Below are 19,884 nucleotides of genomic sequence, written 5' to 3' on the forward strand. Positions count from 1 at the left end.
CACACTTTTCCCCTTTCTTTAGTCATCAGATACAGTTATACATACTTTCATTATTTATGGGTAACCACCTATCCCTATCTATAAATCCCAGGAGTATAGGATACTGTGTGTTGTGATAAAACAGTAATTCTGGCATCATAGTAACCTAGTTTTGTCAAGACTGGCCACAGGGTATTTTTCTCATACGATTTAGAGACCTGTGAATGGATATTGGAGAACCAACTATGCTTTTCTTTACCCTTGTGAAGAGATTCTTTTATCATTTCTGAGCCCTAAGGGGGTTTTGTGGGATAGTGCCTGTCAGTTGCCCTTGATTATTTATGGCAAGTTTTACATGTATATGAGTGATTTCTAAGATAATAACCTTGATTTATATATATATGTGTATTATATATAATGCATATATAAAAAATACAGTATATTTGTATATAAATATATTGATTTTATACATAATACATGATATGTATGTGTGTATACATTAGTCTATACCATATATCATAAATATACTAAATAAACATTACATATTATGATATACTTATAAATAACATATATTTATATTACATATATATGATATATAATTTATATATTATTTCTTTATATAAATATATTTTATATCTGTATATATTATAGTTTCATATATTTATATATGTGTAAATTAGACTAATCATCTTAGTAGTCAAAGACTCATGTGAATGCTGACCCCAGAAAAGGAACTTATGATTCTATAATGCTATATATTTATGTATTCAACTGATACCAGACATCTCTTCTGTGTGAGGAATGGAGCCCTATTTGGGAATCAAAAGTAAAGAATCGGGATCTTTGCCTTCAAGGAACTGTTTGGCTGGGGACGCAGATGTGTAAACACAATCAGAAGTCCTATGTGACCGTAGCTGCAGCAGAGCTTATATTCCTTCATGGTCTCAGCTTCCTACATGACTGCCCCGAATCAGACATCATGCTCAGCTCTTTTAAGAAATCTAAATAGCATAGTATTAGGTACAATAAACAGAACAGGCAAATCCTTAATGGGAGGGAAAGTAGTGTTGCTTCCCTATTCTGTCTTTAAATTGGCAAGTAAAGAATCCCTAGACTGAAATGTTCTTTGTATGGCTCTCTTTTACCTATTTTTTATATCTCAAATTTGATGTTTGAATTGTTAATTTTTTTTTGAGTACTTATTGACATTGCAGTGTGGTTGTTGAACTGCTCTCAGTGGTCCTGTTAGAGGAGGTCGTTCTTTCTCTGTCTCTCTCTTTCTTCCTTTCTTGGAATCATTTATTTTTAAATGAACATAGTTAGGCATCTAGATGATTAAATATATAAAATAGATATGCATTTGTGATATAGATGTACCTATATGCATATAATTTGCATATTGCTTATTTATATATTCTTTGCTTTTGTTTGAACTAGCCTGTGGGTGTTTAAACACCAACAAATCTGTCCACTGCCTCTTTAATTCTGTACTATGTTATTTAGATGTTCAAAATACTGTAAACTCCACAGGAAATAGAATGATTTCTGCCTTCTGCTCTGCAGTGCCAGACATACTATACATGATTTAGAAAGATTTTTAAAGAATTAGTTAATAAATGGGAAAAGTTAACTGATTATGGTAGTGAAATGTATGGTTTTATTTTCTTTAAGGAAATTTTTATGTCTCATAAAGTGTAAGAAAATTGAGAAGATTTGAATAGTCTTTAATCCTCCAATAGACCCACTAATTAATGTGGTTAAAAACACTAAGCTTTGGAAGGGACTTATTTATCCATCATGAACATAATCTCATACTTACAAGAATTCTATAACATAGTGATCATTAACTACTTAAAATATACTAGAAATTCTAGGTATTGCGTGGTACTGCCCATATTCCTAGAACTGTTTCTTTGACTTTTTATGTTTATGAAAAAAAACCACAAGTGCCTGCTTGAGTATAAATTTTAAACATTCTAGCAATAACAAAATCTAGAATAACATGTGAGATTCTCTATTAAAGCATAAATGGGTCACTAACATTATACTAATTAGCCTTTTTAAAAAGACTTACCAGTGTGTCTGGGGGATTTTTACCATGTTATTGTGTTATTTTTAGTGGCAGCATGGAATTACACAGTATGGCTGTAATATAATTCATCTACCCACCTCTCTAAAATGGACATTCTGATTTTTTAAAATGTTTTCTCTTACAAACAATAATGCAACACACTTCATTGGAGAGGCATCTTGGGCATATGTGGGCTTATCTGCAGAAAGAGGCTCCTCGGAATACAATTGCTGGATCAAAGGAAATTTTTAAAGCATGCTTTCGAAGAGAGCTTGTTCCCCACCTCCCATTGATAACAGTCCTTTTCAGGTAGTTAATGTAAGTATAATTGTGAACAAATGGGGCCAGCAAGCTGTCTCTTTGCCAGATGGGTCTCAGTTTCCCTCGCTACTATCACAACATGAAGGTATTCATTTTCTGCTTTCTATGACCAAATTAATGGTTAAATCAATGAATTCTGTTATTAAAGACTTCTTTTCTTCTTCGTGTATATATCACTTAAAGACCCACAGTCTAGATGCAGTTCTAGGTTCTTCCACATTTTAAAACTATTTGAGGGCATCGCTATATTTTCTATGGGATAGATCACAATTATCAATTCAGGATATTCAGTCTGTCAAGTAGACTTATCGTATTTGGTGACAAAGAAATGAACCTTAGTTGCTACACAGAGGCCAAACATGTTATATATATATCATCCATGTTCAATATTAAAAGCAACTAGTAAACTCAGACGAGCAAAAACAGAAAAGTTAAGACTCAACCATAATCCTATGATGAAGAGACAATCACTGAGAACACCTTCATTCATATACTTCCAGTCATTTTTCTTTGTGTAGAAATTGTTACGGACAAAGACATAATATTCAATTATATTGACTATCCTATTACCTATTTTTCACTCCAATAATTTATAGTGTGTTTCATTTCCTATAAATAAAATATGCTTTCATGTCTGTTAGCTGCCAGATATTCCATTGAATGAATTTTCCATAATTTATTTAAACAATCCCTTATTGTTAGGCCTTTAAGTTGCTTGTGATTTTTACTTATATAAGCACTGTTGTGATGAATATCTATAGCTAAAGCTAAATACATCCAACCTTAATTTTTTTCGACATAAAAATTCTTGACTTGCTAGATTGAAGGACATACACATCTTAAAGGATTTTAATATAATGATGGCCCAGGTTTTTAAAACACAATACTAAGCAGACCCTTTTCGGGTCGGTCTGGCCTCTGTCCCTGTTGTTTCAGCTGGCCCTGATTTTATGTGCATAGCTATTTTGGTTCATCCACACTACATCAACTGCCATTCCTGGCAGCTACTATCTTTCCACACACTGTCTCATATAGTCCCCTCCTTTGTGGTTTTTCGGGGAAGTTGTTCTTTTGTCTTTTTTCTGGAGGCTCTGATGTGGCTCCTTCATGAGGAGGTGCTTGCTCCTATCTCTGCCCTAAGCATAGTGACTGTAGAGGGTGAGTTGCTTTGTTTCAAGTGAAGCATTTGATAGATATATTAGTGATTTACCTTGTATTCTTGTTTGAAATTAGTCAAATTCTAATTTTCTTTCCTTTCCATGAACTATTTCCACAAAATGTTATTTTAGATTTCCTATCTTTTAGGACCTGTTTGTTATGCCTGCGCAATAATATACCATGCTCCAATCACTCTGAAGCACTTAGGTTTCTCAATAGATACCATACTTACCACTTCATGCCCCTATGTCTTGGTATGTTTGCCCCTTTCCCTTAAATGCCTTTCCCCTTAGCCATTTGACAAATTACTAGTCATTCTTCAAGACTACCTTTTCTTTGAAGCATTCACTCTATGCTACCTATCCACCACCAAGTGATATCTTTTATATCTGTCTATAGTTCAATGAATATTGAGGTAATATTTATCATTTATATATTTATAGGTCATCATTTATATATTAAAATCTCTCTCTACTTGGCTGTGAACTTATCAAAGAATGGAAAGGTCATATTCATGTTGGTCTTCATGCCTCCATATTCTTGTTGTACCTATTTTTGTGGAGACTGAGATTTATAGAAGAGTGTTCCTCACTAATAAGATGCTCAATAAATGTTAGCTATTATTTTTTAATTGTATTTGAGCATGGCCAATATACAGTGTTACATAAGTTTCAGATGTACAACGTTTCTATATGCTATGCTATGCTCACAAGTGTAGCTACCATCTGTGTCCATATAACACTATTACAATCCCACTGACAGTATTTTCTGTACCTTTTATTCCCATGGCTTATTCGATATATTTCTGGAGACTATTGTGTTTTTTTTAAAGATTTTATTTATTCATGAGAGTCACAGAGAGAGGCAGAGACACAGGCAGAAGGAGAAGGAGGCTCCATGCAGGGAGCCCAATGTGGGACTCGATCTCGGTACTCCGGGATCATGCCCTAAGCCAAAGGCAGACATTCAACTGCTGATCCACCCAGGTATCCCTAGAAACTATTGTTATCCTAATTCTCATATTACTACTAGTAAGACTCCTATTTTTATTTCTGTAACCTATTTAGCACAAAGTACGTTCTTACTAAACATGTGTTAACTGACTAAATAAAAGACAAGTGGGGATCCCTGGGTGGCGCAGCGGTTTGGCGCCTGCCTTTGGCCCAGGGCGCGATCCTGGAGACCCCAGATCGAGTCCCATATCGGGCTCCCAGTGCATGGAGCCTGCTTCTCCCTCTGCCTGTGTCTCTGCCTCTCTCTCTCTTTGTGACTATCATAAATAAATTAAAAAAAAAAAAAAAAAGACAACTGGAGTAAAGATGGGCAATGTAATGACCAGGGCCAACAGCAAGGTTCTGAGCAAGTATGGGGCCTAAGCACACTCACAACCTTGGAGAGACAAGTTGAAGATTCTATTACATTTGTCTCTGGTACTATTGAGAAAAGACCTATCTCCCAGCAGCTGGAAAGAGATCTCTGTGAGAAGGAGGGTAGCACATTAGGCCACTGTAATCTTGGTTAAAGTGCTCATCAACAACATCCTAAATCTTTCTGTCCTGAATCCATATTTACCAAAAACCCTATAGACTATTGTATTTTTTCTAAGAAACTTGATACAAGGAATTGGTGCTAACAGCTAGTCATCTGATTAAATTTATGGGGTGTCCACCACTAGAAATATAAAATTTTATTTTCTTGTTTAAAAATCAGTCTTTGGGAGTTTGGTTAGGGTCAGTGAAATCTCTGGGGAAAAAAGAATTTAGAAAACACCACTAGTTGAGGTAAGCAGTCTGAGCCAGCCAGATACAACCCTAGGAAATATATGCCCGCATAAAACTGGAATGTTAATGACATAAGAGTCAGGGTAAGAAGAAATAATCTCTTCACAAAATGCACAATAACTTTCAGAGGCATGAAATGGGATGTGCTTTCAATCTCTTCAACTTTTCCTTGAAGACTAATGTTTCCATTTTTACTTATTAAATACACAAGCTCCTACTATGAAAAGACACAAATAAGGGTTTTCCTGTATACTGATAACATGGTTATCATAAATCAAGAGTGGCCTCATGAAATAGTTGTTCTGTCTGGTTATTATTAGAGGAAGAATGGACAAAATGTAACTGCTTAACATTCAAATTGTTTTAGACAATATCCATTATTATTTTTTCAGCATAGTAAATATATACCATAATATAGTATAATATAATATAGCTTATGTAAGAACATATCACAACTAATTTTTTATAGAGCTGATGAGAAAGTTGCTTTGTTTGCATTTGATAGATATATTAATGATTTACCTTTTGGCCAAATTGGGTGACTTGTAATCTTATGTCAGAAATAGTCAAATCTAATTTTTCCAAAGACATACAGATGGCTAACACATAAAAAGATGCTCAACATCACTTATCATCAGGGAAATACAAGTCAAAACTATAATGAGATACCACTTCACACCTCTCAGAATAGCTAAAATTAACAATACAGAAAACAGCAGCTATTGGGGAGGATATGGAGAAAAGGGAGCCCTCTTGCACTGATGGTGGGAATGCAAACTAGTGCGGCCACTCTCGAAAACAACGTGGAGTTTTCTCAAAAAGTTAAAAATAGAACTACCCTACCATCCAGCAATTGCACTACTAGGTATTCACCCAAAGGAAATAAAAATACTAATTTGAAAGATACATGCACTGTGATGTTTATAGAAGCATCATAAACAATAGCCAAATTATGGAAAGAGCCCAAATGTCCATTTACTGATGAATGGATAAAGAAGATGTTGTGTATACACATATACACACAATGGAATATTACTCAGTCATCAGAAAGAATTAAATCTGGCCATTCTCAATAACATGGTTGGAGCGAGACAGTATATGCTAAGTGAAATAAGTCAAAGAAAGAAAATATCATATGATTTCACTCATATGTATAATTTAAGAAATAAAACAGATGAGCATAGGGAACAAAAGAGAGACAAGTCATAGAAAACTGAAGGTGGCTGGAGGGAGGTTGGGGGGCGGACTAAATGGATGATGGGCATTAAGAAGGTCACTTGTGGTAAGCACTAGGTGTTGTATTTTACATTATAAATCACTAAACTACTCTTGAAACTAATATTACAATATATGTTAACTAACTGAAATTTAAATAAAAACTTGAAAAAAAAAAGAAAAAAGAATGTTTACTTCAGAAAATTTGTAATTGGAAAAAAAAATAGTCCTGTCTAGAATTATTGCATCAAATACTTAGGCATATACTTTGGAACCTTGATCATTCACCCATGCACATGCTGAAAGGATGTAAAACTGATTTTGGAAGGAAATTTTCACCCTGCCTATAGGTTCTCCCAAGATCTACTTCTTCTTCTTTTTTTTTTTTCTTTTTTTTTTTTTAAGATTTTTATTTATTTATTCATGAGAGATAGAGGGGGGAGAGCAGAGACACAGGCAGAGGGAGAAGCAGGCTCCATGCAGGGAGCCTGATGTGGGACTCAATCCTGGGACTCCAGGATCAGGCCCTGGGCTGAAGGCAGACGCTAAACCCTGAGCCACCCAGAGTCTCCCAAGATCTCCTTCTAAAGGGAGATAGAACTGGCTTCAATAGCTTCCTATTCTGGGACATGTCCCAGTTAATGTTCCTAAAATGTTTTAAGAGAATATCAAAGCTGTTTCCATTTCAGCTGACAATCTGCCCTAAAATGTCAACAAAATATTGAACTTCAGGTTGTAGTCAGAAAATAAAAATTAAAACACTTTGTTGTTCTTTTTGTTCTCTTCCATTTTGTACAGTTTCTGCCTATGTTATCAGGGCAAAATTAATTTTGATTTATTAAAAGAACCAACTGTGTGAAACTTGCTATTGAATTCATTAATTATAATGATTCTATGGACTAGAAGATATTGTTTAATGTATCACTTGGCATCTTAGGTAGAAGAATCTGGGAATCTCAAGAACTGGCACATTTTCATTCTTATAGTTCATGTGATTATTACCATTGGCCATCTGTCTGTATTTATGTATCATTTCATACACAATCTATCTTAAGCAAATCTCTGGGGTTATGGGATACCCATTTTTGTGGCCTAATCATATCCCTCCCTCCTTATTTTCCTTTGTCTTGATCTATTTGGTTATCTTTTATACTGTACTATATACTTCAATGTACTTTGAATACCTCTTTTTCTGGGGGAGGGGAAGGAAAGCAAATACATACATAAAAAAGAAAAATAGATCTCTAGAACTTATCCTTGAGAGAACTAACAATTTACTTCATACTTAGTAGGGTTTTTTCCCTTTCCAGTTCTCATAGCCTCTAGTATTTAGTATAGATTCAAAAATAGTTGTGGTTTGGGTAAATAAAATAGAACACTGTATAAAAAGGTATACTTCAAGGCAAAACCCCTCATCTTATCTTTATAATTACACTGACTCTAGCTATAATATACCCTACCATTTGTGCAAAATTGTATTTCAATTAGAAGTTTCCCTTTATCCTTTTTAATTAAAAGGAGCACTGAAAAAGTTGTATCAGCCCATTAATTGGGACAAGAAGATAATTTGTTCTCAACTACAAAGTAACAACCAAATCAATGTCATGAGCCTACATTTTGCATAAAGGTCTTAAGGAAAGTCCTAGAAATTTTTCTGAAATATGTTAGCAACAGTAAGGCAAGAACTTAGACCACACTGTACATTCTCCTAGGGCTCGGTTTTGTCATTTACTGTAATGATAAATTTGTTTCACATAATCAACTGGAGGTTTTTGAAAACACATGCCAAATTCTAAAATATGGAGTTGGTTTAGCATGGTCTCTGGTTTTCCTCTGATTTCAGGAGTCTCCAACTCCTATCTAACCTTCTTCTGTTTTCCAAGATTCTTTTCCTTGTGTAATGTGATGTGAGCTTTAACCAGAAGATTTTCATTTAGAAGCTTTATATTTCATGACATTCTGGATGGCTTTCATAATATTTTTAAAAGGATTTTATTTTTAAGTAATCTCTATACCCAATGTGGGGCTCAACCTCATGACCCTGAGATCGAGAGTCACATGCTCCACCAACTGAGCCAGCCAGGGGCCTCAGCTTTCATAATTTTTTGATTGCCAACAATAAATGCCTCCATATGCAAAAAAAATATATGCATTTAGCTACTATGTACTAAATGTATTGACTAAGTAGCTAAATGGTGGAGATTTTCAACCTGAATGGCAGATCTATGTAAATGCTCACATGCCCATGCACACACATACCTTCATACCTCCCTTCACCCAGTTGTGTTCCATATGCAGTATGATTCTCTCCAGACCCATGTGGGTATCCATTCAGTGTAGAGAATGCTTCTTATAATATTAGATGCACAAAGTGCTCAAAAATTCTTGCCCAACAAATGCCATCTTTAGTATCATTATTCCATAATTGTAAATAATTCCCTTTAAAAAACTTTTATCAATTTAAAAAGAGCTCCCACACAATTGGAATTTAGTTCTTTACACTGTTAAAAAGCCAAAGGCCTCAGGAAGTTATTAGTGAGGCCATGACAGCTAGGAAAAGCATGATTTAAGTTTCTATCTAGCTTTCAATTGCCGGGGGCTAATCGGCTAATCGTTGTAGCTTTGATTACAAGAACTCTTGACTCCTTTAAAGCCAGCAGTAGTTGGCAGGCACTGTATCTGGAATTCACACTTGCATGTGCTCTGGAGGGAAACTCAGCTGAGCAAATGTATTGTTTTTCTGCCGGCAGGTTTGATTCATATAGAAGCCTTTGCATAACTAACAATGGAAAAGCAATACATAAAATGCCTTGTTTTTCCCTCAGGGAGTCTGTAACTGAGACAATTGTGTAAGTTTATAGTATATGGAATATGGTGTTTCATGATTGTTTCTCTTCCTTGGCTTATAAATTCTGTCAGAGTGGTGACCATCTCCTTGTTGCCTTCCACAAATATGTGCATCCACTTTAGGCACACTGGAAAGTTCAAAGAAAAAGTTCTGCTATAACCATCCCTATGGATCCTATGAGTAACAAGAATTTTTCTTACTGTGATGATGGTTTGGTGTGGCACTAGGTGCATTCTTGATGACTCTTTGTGGTACGTTGTCAGTATTCTCACAGCCCCCCACTCCACCACTACCCATCCCCATTACCCCACCAATAAAAGCCATTAGAGTCATAGATAGAAGTGCAGGAAGGGATTCTCAAATCCACTCCCAGGCTTTTGAGTCAATAAAATGTTGTTTTTAATGCAACATTGAAATCTGTCAACCTTAAAAGAGTGTCTGTTATGAGCAGAGGGTTATTTGAGAAATGGATGGTGATGGGGAGAGGGACAATAAACAATACAGGGCATTGGAATGTCTGCTTCAAAGTGCACAGGCAGATTGAGTGTCGCCCTGTGACTTTTTGAACCTCACTAAGCCAATTGTAAAGTTGGAGTTCAGATCCCCATCTGTGTGACACCAAGGTCCCTCTTTCTAGTACATCATGATTGCTCTTAACCAACACTTACTGAATTTGTTTTTTATTTTTTAGATTTTATTTATTTATTCATGAAAGAGAGAGAGAGAGGCAGAGACACAAGCAGAGGGAGAAGCAGGGTCCATGCAGGAAGCTGGATGTGGGACTCAATGTGGGGACTCTGGGATCATGCCCTGAGCCAAAGGCAAGACGCTCAACCACTGAGCCACCCAGGCCAGGCGTCCCCTTACTGAATTTGTTAAGGAGAACATACACGTGGAATGAGGTGGGGGGAGATTTTTAAGACAGTATGTAATTATTCCTCCAGTACTGGACTACTCGTCACATTTATAAAGAAACTTGAATTGGGATTGGTCAACTTGAGAAATCCTATTGGCATTGCAATGCTGCCAAAGTCCCTGCTGTTGATGCGTCTTTATCTGTATTCACTACTCTGTTTTATATACATGCTTATTGTTTTCTGTTGGAGAAGCACCTTGGTGAGATCCTCTGAAGATGCCATGGGTGTGTGGGAAACTGTCATCCAACAAAATTTTAACTACTGTGTTTCTTTATTGTTTTAAGAAGGCCTGTTAATTTTTTTCTCTCTTCTTTCTAGTTCTGGAATACTGAGAGAATTAAATAAAATACAAAAAGCCTGGAAATATGACTGATAATGATGTTTATTATTATTATTATTATTATTATTATTATTATTATTATTGGTTTTTTTCTAACTTTACAAACCCTTGTGTTGAGGATAATGATGTTTACTATTAACTAGCAATTTATGGGCATTCATTTCTCAAAGCTGAGACCCATAAGTGACAATCTTTCCTGGATTGACCTTCCTTAAAATCATTACCTAGATTAAATGATGAAACATATTGTCTTTGACCCATCTTTAATTTAAAGAACACCTAAGTTTAAAAGATGATTTATAAATTAGTCCTACCTTGTCTCTAAAGGAAAGGCTCATTGTTCTCAGAAAGGCAATTGAAGCTCAAGGGAAGAGGAAACAGAGTAAAGACAATGAAAATCCTTTTTTTTTTTTTTTTTTTTTTTGAAACCAGCAATGTGTAACTAAGTGTGGATCACTGTGCAAACTAAATTAACGGTAGCCCACAGGAGTTGTTCTCACCAGTTGGTTCAGCTAATATTGATTTTATGTGCATGTAGAAACATGAGAGGAATTATGATATTGGCCCATTTATTGATACAGTGAGTGCAAAGCATGTAGGCAGGAGGAAAGGAAAGATTTGAGTTTTTCTTTTCTTACGTTGTTTTACTTAACTAGGAATAATTTTGCTTTTCACACTTTTTAACTTCACCTATCTAAATGTAAAAAAATGCTATCATCTGACTCTTTTTTCACATGAACGTTTTTTTCTCCTCCTTTTAAGATCAATGGGTCTTTAATGGTATTTTCATCTCTTCTGTGGCATTGGAAACACTTGGTATTTTCATCTCTTCTGTGGCATTGGAAAAGGTCTCAACTGACAATAGAGGAACTCCTGTATTACCTCTAAAGGGAAAATCTAAACTATGAAATGGTATGGAAGAAATGTTATCATATCCCTCATAAAATTAGAATTAATTAATCCTGAAGATAGTTGAATGTCATATTCACTACCTTTTCATTCCCACCCTTCCTGAATTCTCCAACACCATCAGCTCATGGCCACTGTTCATAGTATTGCCATATCTATTTTTTGCAGGCACTAGCAAAGCTGGAATAGTTATTTTTGTTCTCTGCTAATCTATGAACCTGGGAAAAATAAAGACAGGTGTGCAAACCATATGTCAGGCTTATGCTCCCTGTGTGATGAATCCAATCAATTGACTCTAAAAGCCAGCAAACAAAATACTGGGAAGCAAATTCATTGAAATTATATATAATATCTTTACCCTATCAATGGCTCATACAAATTGATATTAAAAGCACTATAATTAAGCAAAAGGTATAATCAGACAATGTTCAGGTTGTATGATGATAAACAGTTTAAAAACCCATGTAAAAATGTTCAGCTTCAAAAAAAAAAAAACAAACAAAAAAAATGTTCAGCTTCATTATAATCAAAGTAATAACATTATCAACAATTGGTTGGCATATTACACCTTTATGCATAGAGATTTTTTAGATGATTCCAGCCTGTTCAGGAGAAACATGCTAGGATGAGAGTGATTGACCTCACTCTTGGAAAAGCAACTTAATAATAATGAGACTTACATTGTTCATAACCTCTCACTCAGTAATGCCAATTCTAGAAATTATTCCTAAAAAAACCCTTAACCTAGAAAAAGTACAGAGATGATCATCTTCCTGTCATTTGAAATATCGTACAACTGGATACAACATAAATGTCCAACAATAAAGAAATAACTAAGAAAACTACAATTAACCCAATGGATGTCATTGCCCACATTCATCTAAAATGATTAAGCAGAAATTATCGTAAAAAGGCAAAGAGTTATTTTCTAATGTTAGCAAAAAATCTGGATATATGATTTTATGTTCATTATTATTTCAGGTATGAAAAGCAAACCATGTAGAACATATTGAATAAAAAAGTAGGAAGGAAATACAATATAATGTCTCGTGTTTTTTTAAGGTGATGTGAAGTATGTAAATTTTTTTGTTTCGTATATATTTCAGTTTTCCTACTTTATATGTGTTTTCTTTTACAACGAAAAGGTGTTTATTAAAGAAATTAAAAGTACATAAGACATTAAAAGAGAAATGAACCACCAACGTGGAACAGACACTCAGCTAATTGATGGGAATTTGAGCCTTGGGATCCATGCCACGGAGACTGAGTTTTCACTGGCCTTTGGAGACTAGTCATCTCTCTACTATCGACAATTGGATTAATTTCTAGGAAGATAACACAATTCTTAAACTCAAAGGAATTAGAACGTGGTTACTACTAACCTGCTTTATAATTAGACAAAAGAGGAATATGCATCATCAACAAAAATTTCTTCAAAAATAACAGATACTATAAATGGCTTAATTATCAGTGAACACTTACTGACAGCTGCAACTAGCTTTATGTTATAGAACTTTTTTTCTTTTCGAAAAAATAACATATTCATTAAAATATTTCCAAGTATGTTCTAATTATACTAAAGATTATCTCACATTTAAAAATAATATGTAAACTAGTTTACTTCCCAAATCTTAAATTTTTTTTTGGCTGGAGACATGGAAATTTTTTAGTGATTTTTTAGGCATAGGAATAGAAGAAAAGAATTAAAAATACCACTTACCTGGCATGCTTCCTTTGTCAGAGAAATCCTTATGTAGCCATAAGGCAAATGTAAGGATGAAAAATTCTCCTACAAACTTTTTTTTCTAAGCAAAGTTGCTCGGTTATTTCAGAAGCAGTGTGCCAGTAAAACTTGTTTAACCGTACCTCAGTTTTCTCTCTTCTGTGTCTTAAAATCTTTTGTGTGTACTTTGTTCAGTAACAAACAGGAAATGTGGTGATGGAGGCTTCTAGAGTTTTGATCTGAAACCAGTACGCTCTTAAATTTTCATGTTACATGAGAAGAAAAATCCCACAAGCCTCTGTATTCTGATATTTGGATTTTTATCAATACTTGAATCTAATTTAAAAACAATAATGAAAGCAGCATATGAATTAGCCTGGGAGGGTTCTCCTAGGCCTCTGGAGAGAATCCAGGGATCTCCTCAAAAGTGACTTCACATGGAAACAAAATAAAATATATTAAACCGGGGAGGAAACAGTGAGAAGCCCCCAGGTGTGCTCAGCTGTTGGTTGTGCTTTCTTTGAGGCACAATGGAGGAAAGGGGATTGATGCTTTTTGAACATTGTTATGTGCCAGATGCCTTTTTACCTGGTCCCACTGGGACACTGGGTGCCAACCTTCTTTCCTGGCAACCTTCACTCCAGCCAATGGGAGTCCCTCTGTCCAATCTATGGCCACTAGGCAATGAGCACCAGCTCGCAACACACAATCCAGTGTCTTGGTAATCAGAGGTTCCTAAATATTAGTGTGCATAAGTGTGATACATAGCACTGATTTAACATGCATATTCCTGAGCCCTACTGAATCCGAGTATTTGGAGCAGAGTCCAAGAATCTGCATTTTCACAAGTGCCTCCTGGTTATTTTAAGATATAGGTGTTCTCAATGATACTCTGAAAAACACCATGTATATGTCAATGGTAGTGTTTATTTTTGGCATCAGTCAGATAAAGATGATCTGGGCTGTATCTGCGTATATGGTTTGCATGCATTTGCGTGTACATACATCTGCTGCATATTGTGTGTCTATAGATATTTGCTCATGGATTCCACTGGTTTTAATTATAGAAAAATGACAAACCTGGATCTGGTTTACTACAAAAGGGGATGCACATAAACTTTAAGAACAACTTAAAAATGAGGCTTTTGATGCACAGACTCAGAACAAAAATATTAAATGGCCTGCAGGATATCTTACTCTTGCTGATTTCTCTAAGGTTCTTGGGGCAGGGGAGTATTGCTCTTATCCATCATAAAAACCCCAGCATCTGCAATAATGTCTGGCATGCTACAGATCTCAATAAATATTCTCAGAATTATTGAATAAATAAAAGAATGCTAATCTTCTGCTTTCTCCTTGTTCCATTAATAGAAAACAACTTCCTAGTAATGAAAATACGGTGTTCTTTATTCTCTGAACGGAGTTGTCTAAAACTAACAGATTTTTTCACTTCAATCACTTTCCTCCCCAAATATTTCTTGTGAATCATTGAATCAGAATCTGTAAAACTGAAAGAGACCATGGAGATTCTGTAATCTTCTAAAAGAGCATTTTTCAAAATACATTTCATAGAACAGCCCTTTTAAGAAAATTTGAGGATAAATTCACCTCAACAGATATATCTGGAAAAGCTCTTATTTTCACTTTCATGGATGCATATAGTATATTAAAAGCTTAGGTAAGTCCTACAAAAAGTAAACCTGAATAACCACTTTAACAGAGCTTTTTCTAAACCTATTTGGCCAGAAAACTTTTTGTTCAGGACCATCCATTAGCAGGGTATCAGGTTGAATGAAGCAGGCCTTGATGCCCACAGACCAAGAGCTCAAGGGAATAGAAGTTTCAGGTTCATGGAGGGACCAGAGGACAAAAAAGAATTAGAAGGATCCAGCCAACAGTTAGGTAGGACACAGGAATGGAGATCTATTCAGGAGGAGAGGGCCCAGTTGTGGGGCAGTTTTGAGCAGTTGAGCTTTGTGCCTAAAAGAGGACACCTGGCAAGGAACATGGAAACCCCAGGCTCAAAAGGAAACTGCATAGATTGCCTAAGCAGGAACATGGACTCTTGAAACATGGGCAGGGTAGATGCCCATTTAGATCAGCCAGGACCTACAGAGGATGTGGGAGAGATAAGGGGTCTCGGGACTGGAGATTTCTTTGCAGAAATCTGTTTCCTCCTGTTCAAGCAGGAATCATGCAGAGGATGAGGAAAGAAGGAACAAAGATGCCCTGGTTGATCCACAGAGCACAGATCCAGAAACAAGGGTGTTCAGTGATTAGCTTTGGTTATGAAAAAGGTCAGCTTTAGTGAGAAAAATTCAGGTGGAATTCAGGTAGAATAATTCAGGCAGGAATCCTGAGGTTAGCCCCAGGGGTGTATGGGATATAGGGATATAAACTCAAACCAAGTGAACCAGTTGGGACAGCGCCCAAAGCTGCCGAAGCTGTCCCTGCCTCAAGCCTGTGTTATACTTACCAGTCTGCAGAAATCTGGGGAAGGCAAGAACAGGGGAGACAGGCAGGGACACAGAAAGGGTATATCCTGCTCCTTCAGGTCAGTAAGGCAGCCTGTGGTACATGCTGAGTGATTACTTAATGGCTTCACAGATTTATGAACATGATGCATGATTGGCATCTCTAAAATGGTAAAACTTTAACTGATAAATCTGAACCACTTCACAATTTCTAATTATTATAATATTTTTGAAAAGTGATCTGCATGACAATGTTCTCCATCCTGTAGATTTCTAAAATCAGGATATAGAGCAAGATTGTCCAAGGTCACATAGGAAGTCTGTGCCTGCCTGTGCATTGGATAGCTCCACATATGTTTGAAATTTGCCAGGAGGATAAAAAAAGATAGCTTTTCATTAAATATATGTGGCTGACCACATGGAGGCATCAGAATATAAAAAGGCTTATGGATTTATGTTTGTTATGAAATACACTAGTGAGTACAATCAGAGATTTGAATGATGGCTTCATGAGATGTTCAAATAATAAATAAACATGAGGCTTCTGTAGTACTTTTTAATGAGTTGAGTTCTCGAAATGAAGTTTAGCAGATAGCTGGACTAAGCAGATCTGTCCTGACAAGCTTGAAGCAGTTAAAAATATTGTAGGAAATTTGGGGGGGAAAGGTATGTGGTTCTGATGGGCACCTGTCAGGAAATGAGAATTTTAAGGTCAACAAAATTGAGGTTTTTGTTGCCAAGAGAAAATGAAAAACATATCAAAATGGCAGCTGCCATTCAAAGCTTCCACACTCAGAAAAATGGGTCATAGGGTATAGAAAGAAGACCAATTTTCAAATCTTTTTTTGATGGTCATCTATTTTATTTTAATCTTTATCATTATAGTATATTTATTTATATCTATATATATCACAAATATATATTATATATGAATATGTATTTTAAAGTTCAAGGGGTTTCAAACTGTTAATAGTAGTTACTAATAGGGAATTACCTCGAACTTCGGATTTATGCTTTATAAATTTGTCTATTGTTTAAATTATTTTCAATAATATGCACTGAATAAAATAGCTGGACCAAAAGATGCCTTATTTTTAAAAAATATTTTGTCTATTCATTCTAGAGAGAGAGAAAGTGTGAGCGAGAGAGTGGGGGGAGGAGCAGACTCCACATTGAGCAGGGAACCCGATGTGGGGCTCAATCCCAGAAGCCAGGACCCTGAGATTATGATCTGAGCCAAAACCAAGAGTCAGATGCTTATCTGACTGAGCCAGCCAGGTGCCCAAGATGCCTCCTTATTTTAAAGGATCTATGGAGCACCTTTATTTTACAGAAACAACTTATCTCTCTGTGTGATTTTTCTTTATTCTGGTAAGTCATTCTTCAGTAAGACTGAAGCTGGTATGCAAACAACTTTATGAAAGACAGGATGGGAGGGACCCTGTGCTTCCAATTACGTGGTTTTAAAATATGAAAGTATTCCAAATTAATGATGATATTACAATTACATCTGATTAGACTCTACTGATGATTCATTCATTGAGTTCACACTATAAGATCCTCCAGAAAACATAATTAATTATTTATGGTGGAAAAAAAAAAGAGTTAAAAGCAATTGAACAATGCATGTCAGATCTTTTTATTATACTTATTATAACTTCATAGGACCATAATTCTTGGAAAATTAAATATTAAAATAAAAGAAGAGGTAAAATTCAGAAACAAGGGAGAGTAATGACTCTCTAATTAAGACTACCTAATAGTAGGTACAGTCCATCTACCCACATGTGAAAGGCTTAAGTATTCAAATTCTCTAGGAGAAAATAATTTGCCTTATTACAAAAATTTCTATGTAATGTCCCAGAGAGAGTGCTGTTAGCAAAGTCAAAGCATTCTGAAGAAAATTTGTTCTTATTTGGAACACAACTGGCTCAAAGTAAATCCAGTTTATTTACCATAGAACTTCTCATAGCTTGGGATCCCTGGGTGGCTCAGTGGTTTAGCGCCTGCCTTTGGCCCAGGGTGTGGTCCTGGAGTCCCGGGATCGAGTCCCACATCAGGCTCCCTGTGTGGAGCCTGCTTCTCTCTCTGCCTATGTCTCTGCCTCTCTGTCTCTCTGTGTCACTCATGAATAAATAAATAAAATCTTAAAAAAAAAAGAACTTCTCATAGCTTTAGTGAGCTAATATACAATTTCTCTTTTCAAGAGGTGGGTAAAAAATTATTTCACAAGAGAAACATGCTCTTATTTTTTTTTAAAAAAAGATTTTTATCCATTCATTAGAGCATGAGCAGAAGGAGCAGCAGAGGGAGAGGGAGAAGCAAGCTCCCCACAGAGCAGGGAGCCCAACCCAGGACTCAATCCCAGGATCACAAGATCATTATTTGAGCCCAAAATGGGGCTCCGTCCTAGGACCCCAAGATCATGACCTGAGCCAAAGGTAGATGCTTAACTGACTGAGCCACACAGGTGCCCTAACTCTCTTACTGTTTTTTCAAAGCCTTTTGCAGGACTATCACTTTGATGTGTGTGTTTTAGGAAACACTGGATCAAGCAAGCAACTTTTCTTCCTGTGGAATGGCTCTTCTGACCTCCTCCCACATTCAGGCCTGGCTTACCCAAGGGACACCACAGATAATATCGACTTTACCACCTATATATGAATTTCCATCTGTAGGAATGTTTTGCCTGAGATTATAAAGGGATGAGTCCTTAAAATTCAGATGTCCCAGGATGGGTAACACAATTAGCATCCTCAGAACAGCCTTCCCAGTGAGACTAGTTCTAGTGGACTTTCCACCCAATACAACATACAGTAGACTAAATTTTGATCAAAAGACGAGATTTGGGAGTAGGATATTTCTAGAGGGTAAGCTCTAGTTGGAGGACCAAAGGGACTGGAAAAAGAATGGGAGGAGGGAGAAATGATACACCAGTTGGGGTCCTGGCTGGAAACAGATGCAAAAGTCAAAAGGGTTAGTTGAATGAGTTTAAGGAAGAAACTATTTGCAGAGGTGCAGCCTGAGCTAATGGGAACAGGGATGGTGAAGCACCTCTAGGTTAACAGCAGAGGGAGGAGGGAGCCATGACAGCTCCTAGACTGGAAGGTATGAGAGGAATGTCCACTACTGGAACCCTGTGAGATAAAGAGCTGTAAGAAAGGGCTGCCTGACAAGAACTGTGTCTTTCAGTTAAAAAGCGAAACCAAGCCAAAAACATAGCCATTGCCATCTGTGACCAGGCAAGAAGGAAGCTGTGGGAAAACATGCCAATTTTGTTCTTCTCTTCCCTCAACTCTCCCACCCATTTCCTCATTAGTCACACCCAATGAAGTCAAAGGGAAAAGCAGCCCTCATGGGCAGTCCATGGAGGTCAGCCTCCCATGGACCAAAGAAGGGTGCAGAGTAGAGAATGGATCTGGAGTGTAAATGTGCGAAGAAGCAGTGCCGAGGATGAACTTAATTTTAGACAGGTACTATCCATCCCGCCAGACATGGACTTCATCATTTTAGAAGTAGAGTTTTTCTCTAGAGCATGGAAGAGTTAAATAAGAGCAATTAATTTTGAGATTTTTAAGCTATATTCATCAGGGCAGTTTTGTTGACCCTAAAATAACACTTGAGATATCCTATATCATATTACATTGGTTCTGTCATAGTAAAACAAAACTGAGGATAAAATTTAAGGATAAAAGTAAGGATAGAGGGGGGTTATGCCTAAAACCACTATGTGGAAATTAAGAAATGCTTATTCCTAGAAAATTGTGACAGCTTCAGACAGGAATGGCAGCAGTTTGGGGTCTTCTGGCCTCTACTGTTCTCATCCTCTGTCTTCTCCTTCACCCTTTGCTGTTTGGTAGATTATTGGCCTAAAAATGGCAGAAAAAAAATCAACAGCTCTAAAACGAGAGGTGGCAGACTTGATTGGGGTGGGGGAGGAGAAGAGCAAGGGGGAAGGATGGGTGTGAAAACCCCAACACTGCTGGCTAAAAGTGAAGCATCATTTCAGAATGAATGGGGAAAGACTACAACTTTGCTAGTCTGAAGTTACAGGTCTGGTTTAGGACAATGATCTTCCAGATAAAATTTAATAGTGAGAGCTGTAACAGGGATGAAGGAAACTCTCCACTCATCCCCGCCTGCCACTT

General features: G+C 36.4%; 1 protein-coding gene across 1 annotated transcript in view; it reads right to left on the bottom strand.

Moving 5' to 3' along the window:
* Positions 1-13,484, bottom strand: part of TRAT1 (T cell receptor associated transmembrane adaptor 1) — a 34,937-nt gene extending 21,453 nt beyond the window's left edge. The window contains exon 1 of the mRNA XM_077883923.1: positions 13,260-13,484. Coding sequence (XP_077740049.1) covers positions 13,260-13,266 — 7 coding nt within the window. The 5' untranslated portion in view covers positions 13,267-13,484. The remainder of the gene's footprint in view (positions 1-13,259) is intronic.
* Between the last annotated feature and the right edge of the window lie 6,400 nt (positions 13,485-19,884).

This window comes from Canis aureus, chromosome 35 (assembly GCF_053574225.1).
Source record: "Canis aureus isolate CA01 chromosome 35, VMU_Caureus_v.1.0, whole genome shotgun sequence".
Taxonomy (NCBI): Eukaryota; Metazoa; Chordata; class Mammalia; order Carnivora; family Canidae; genus Canis; species Canis aureus.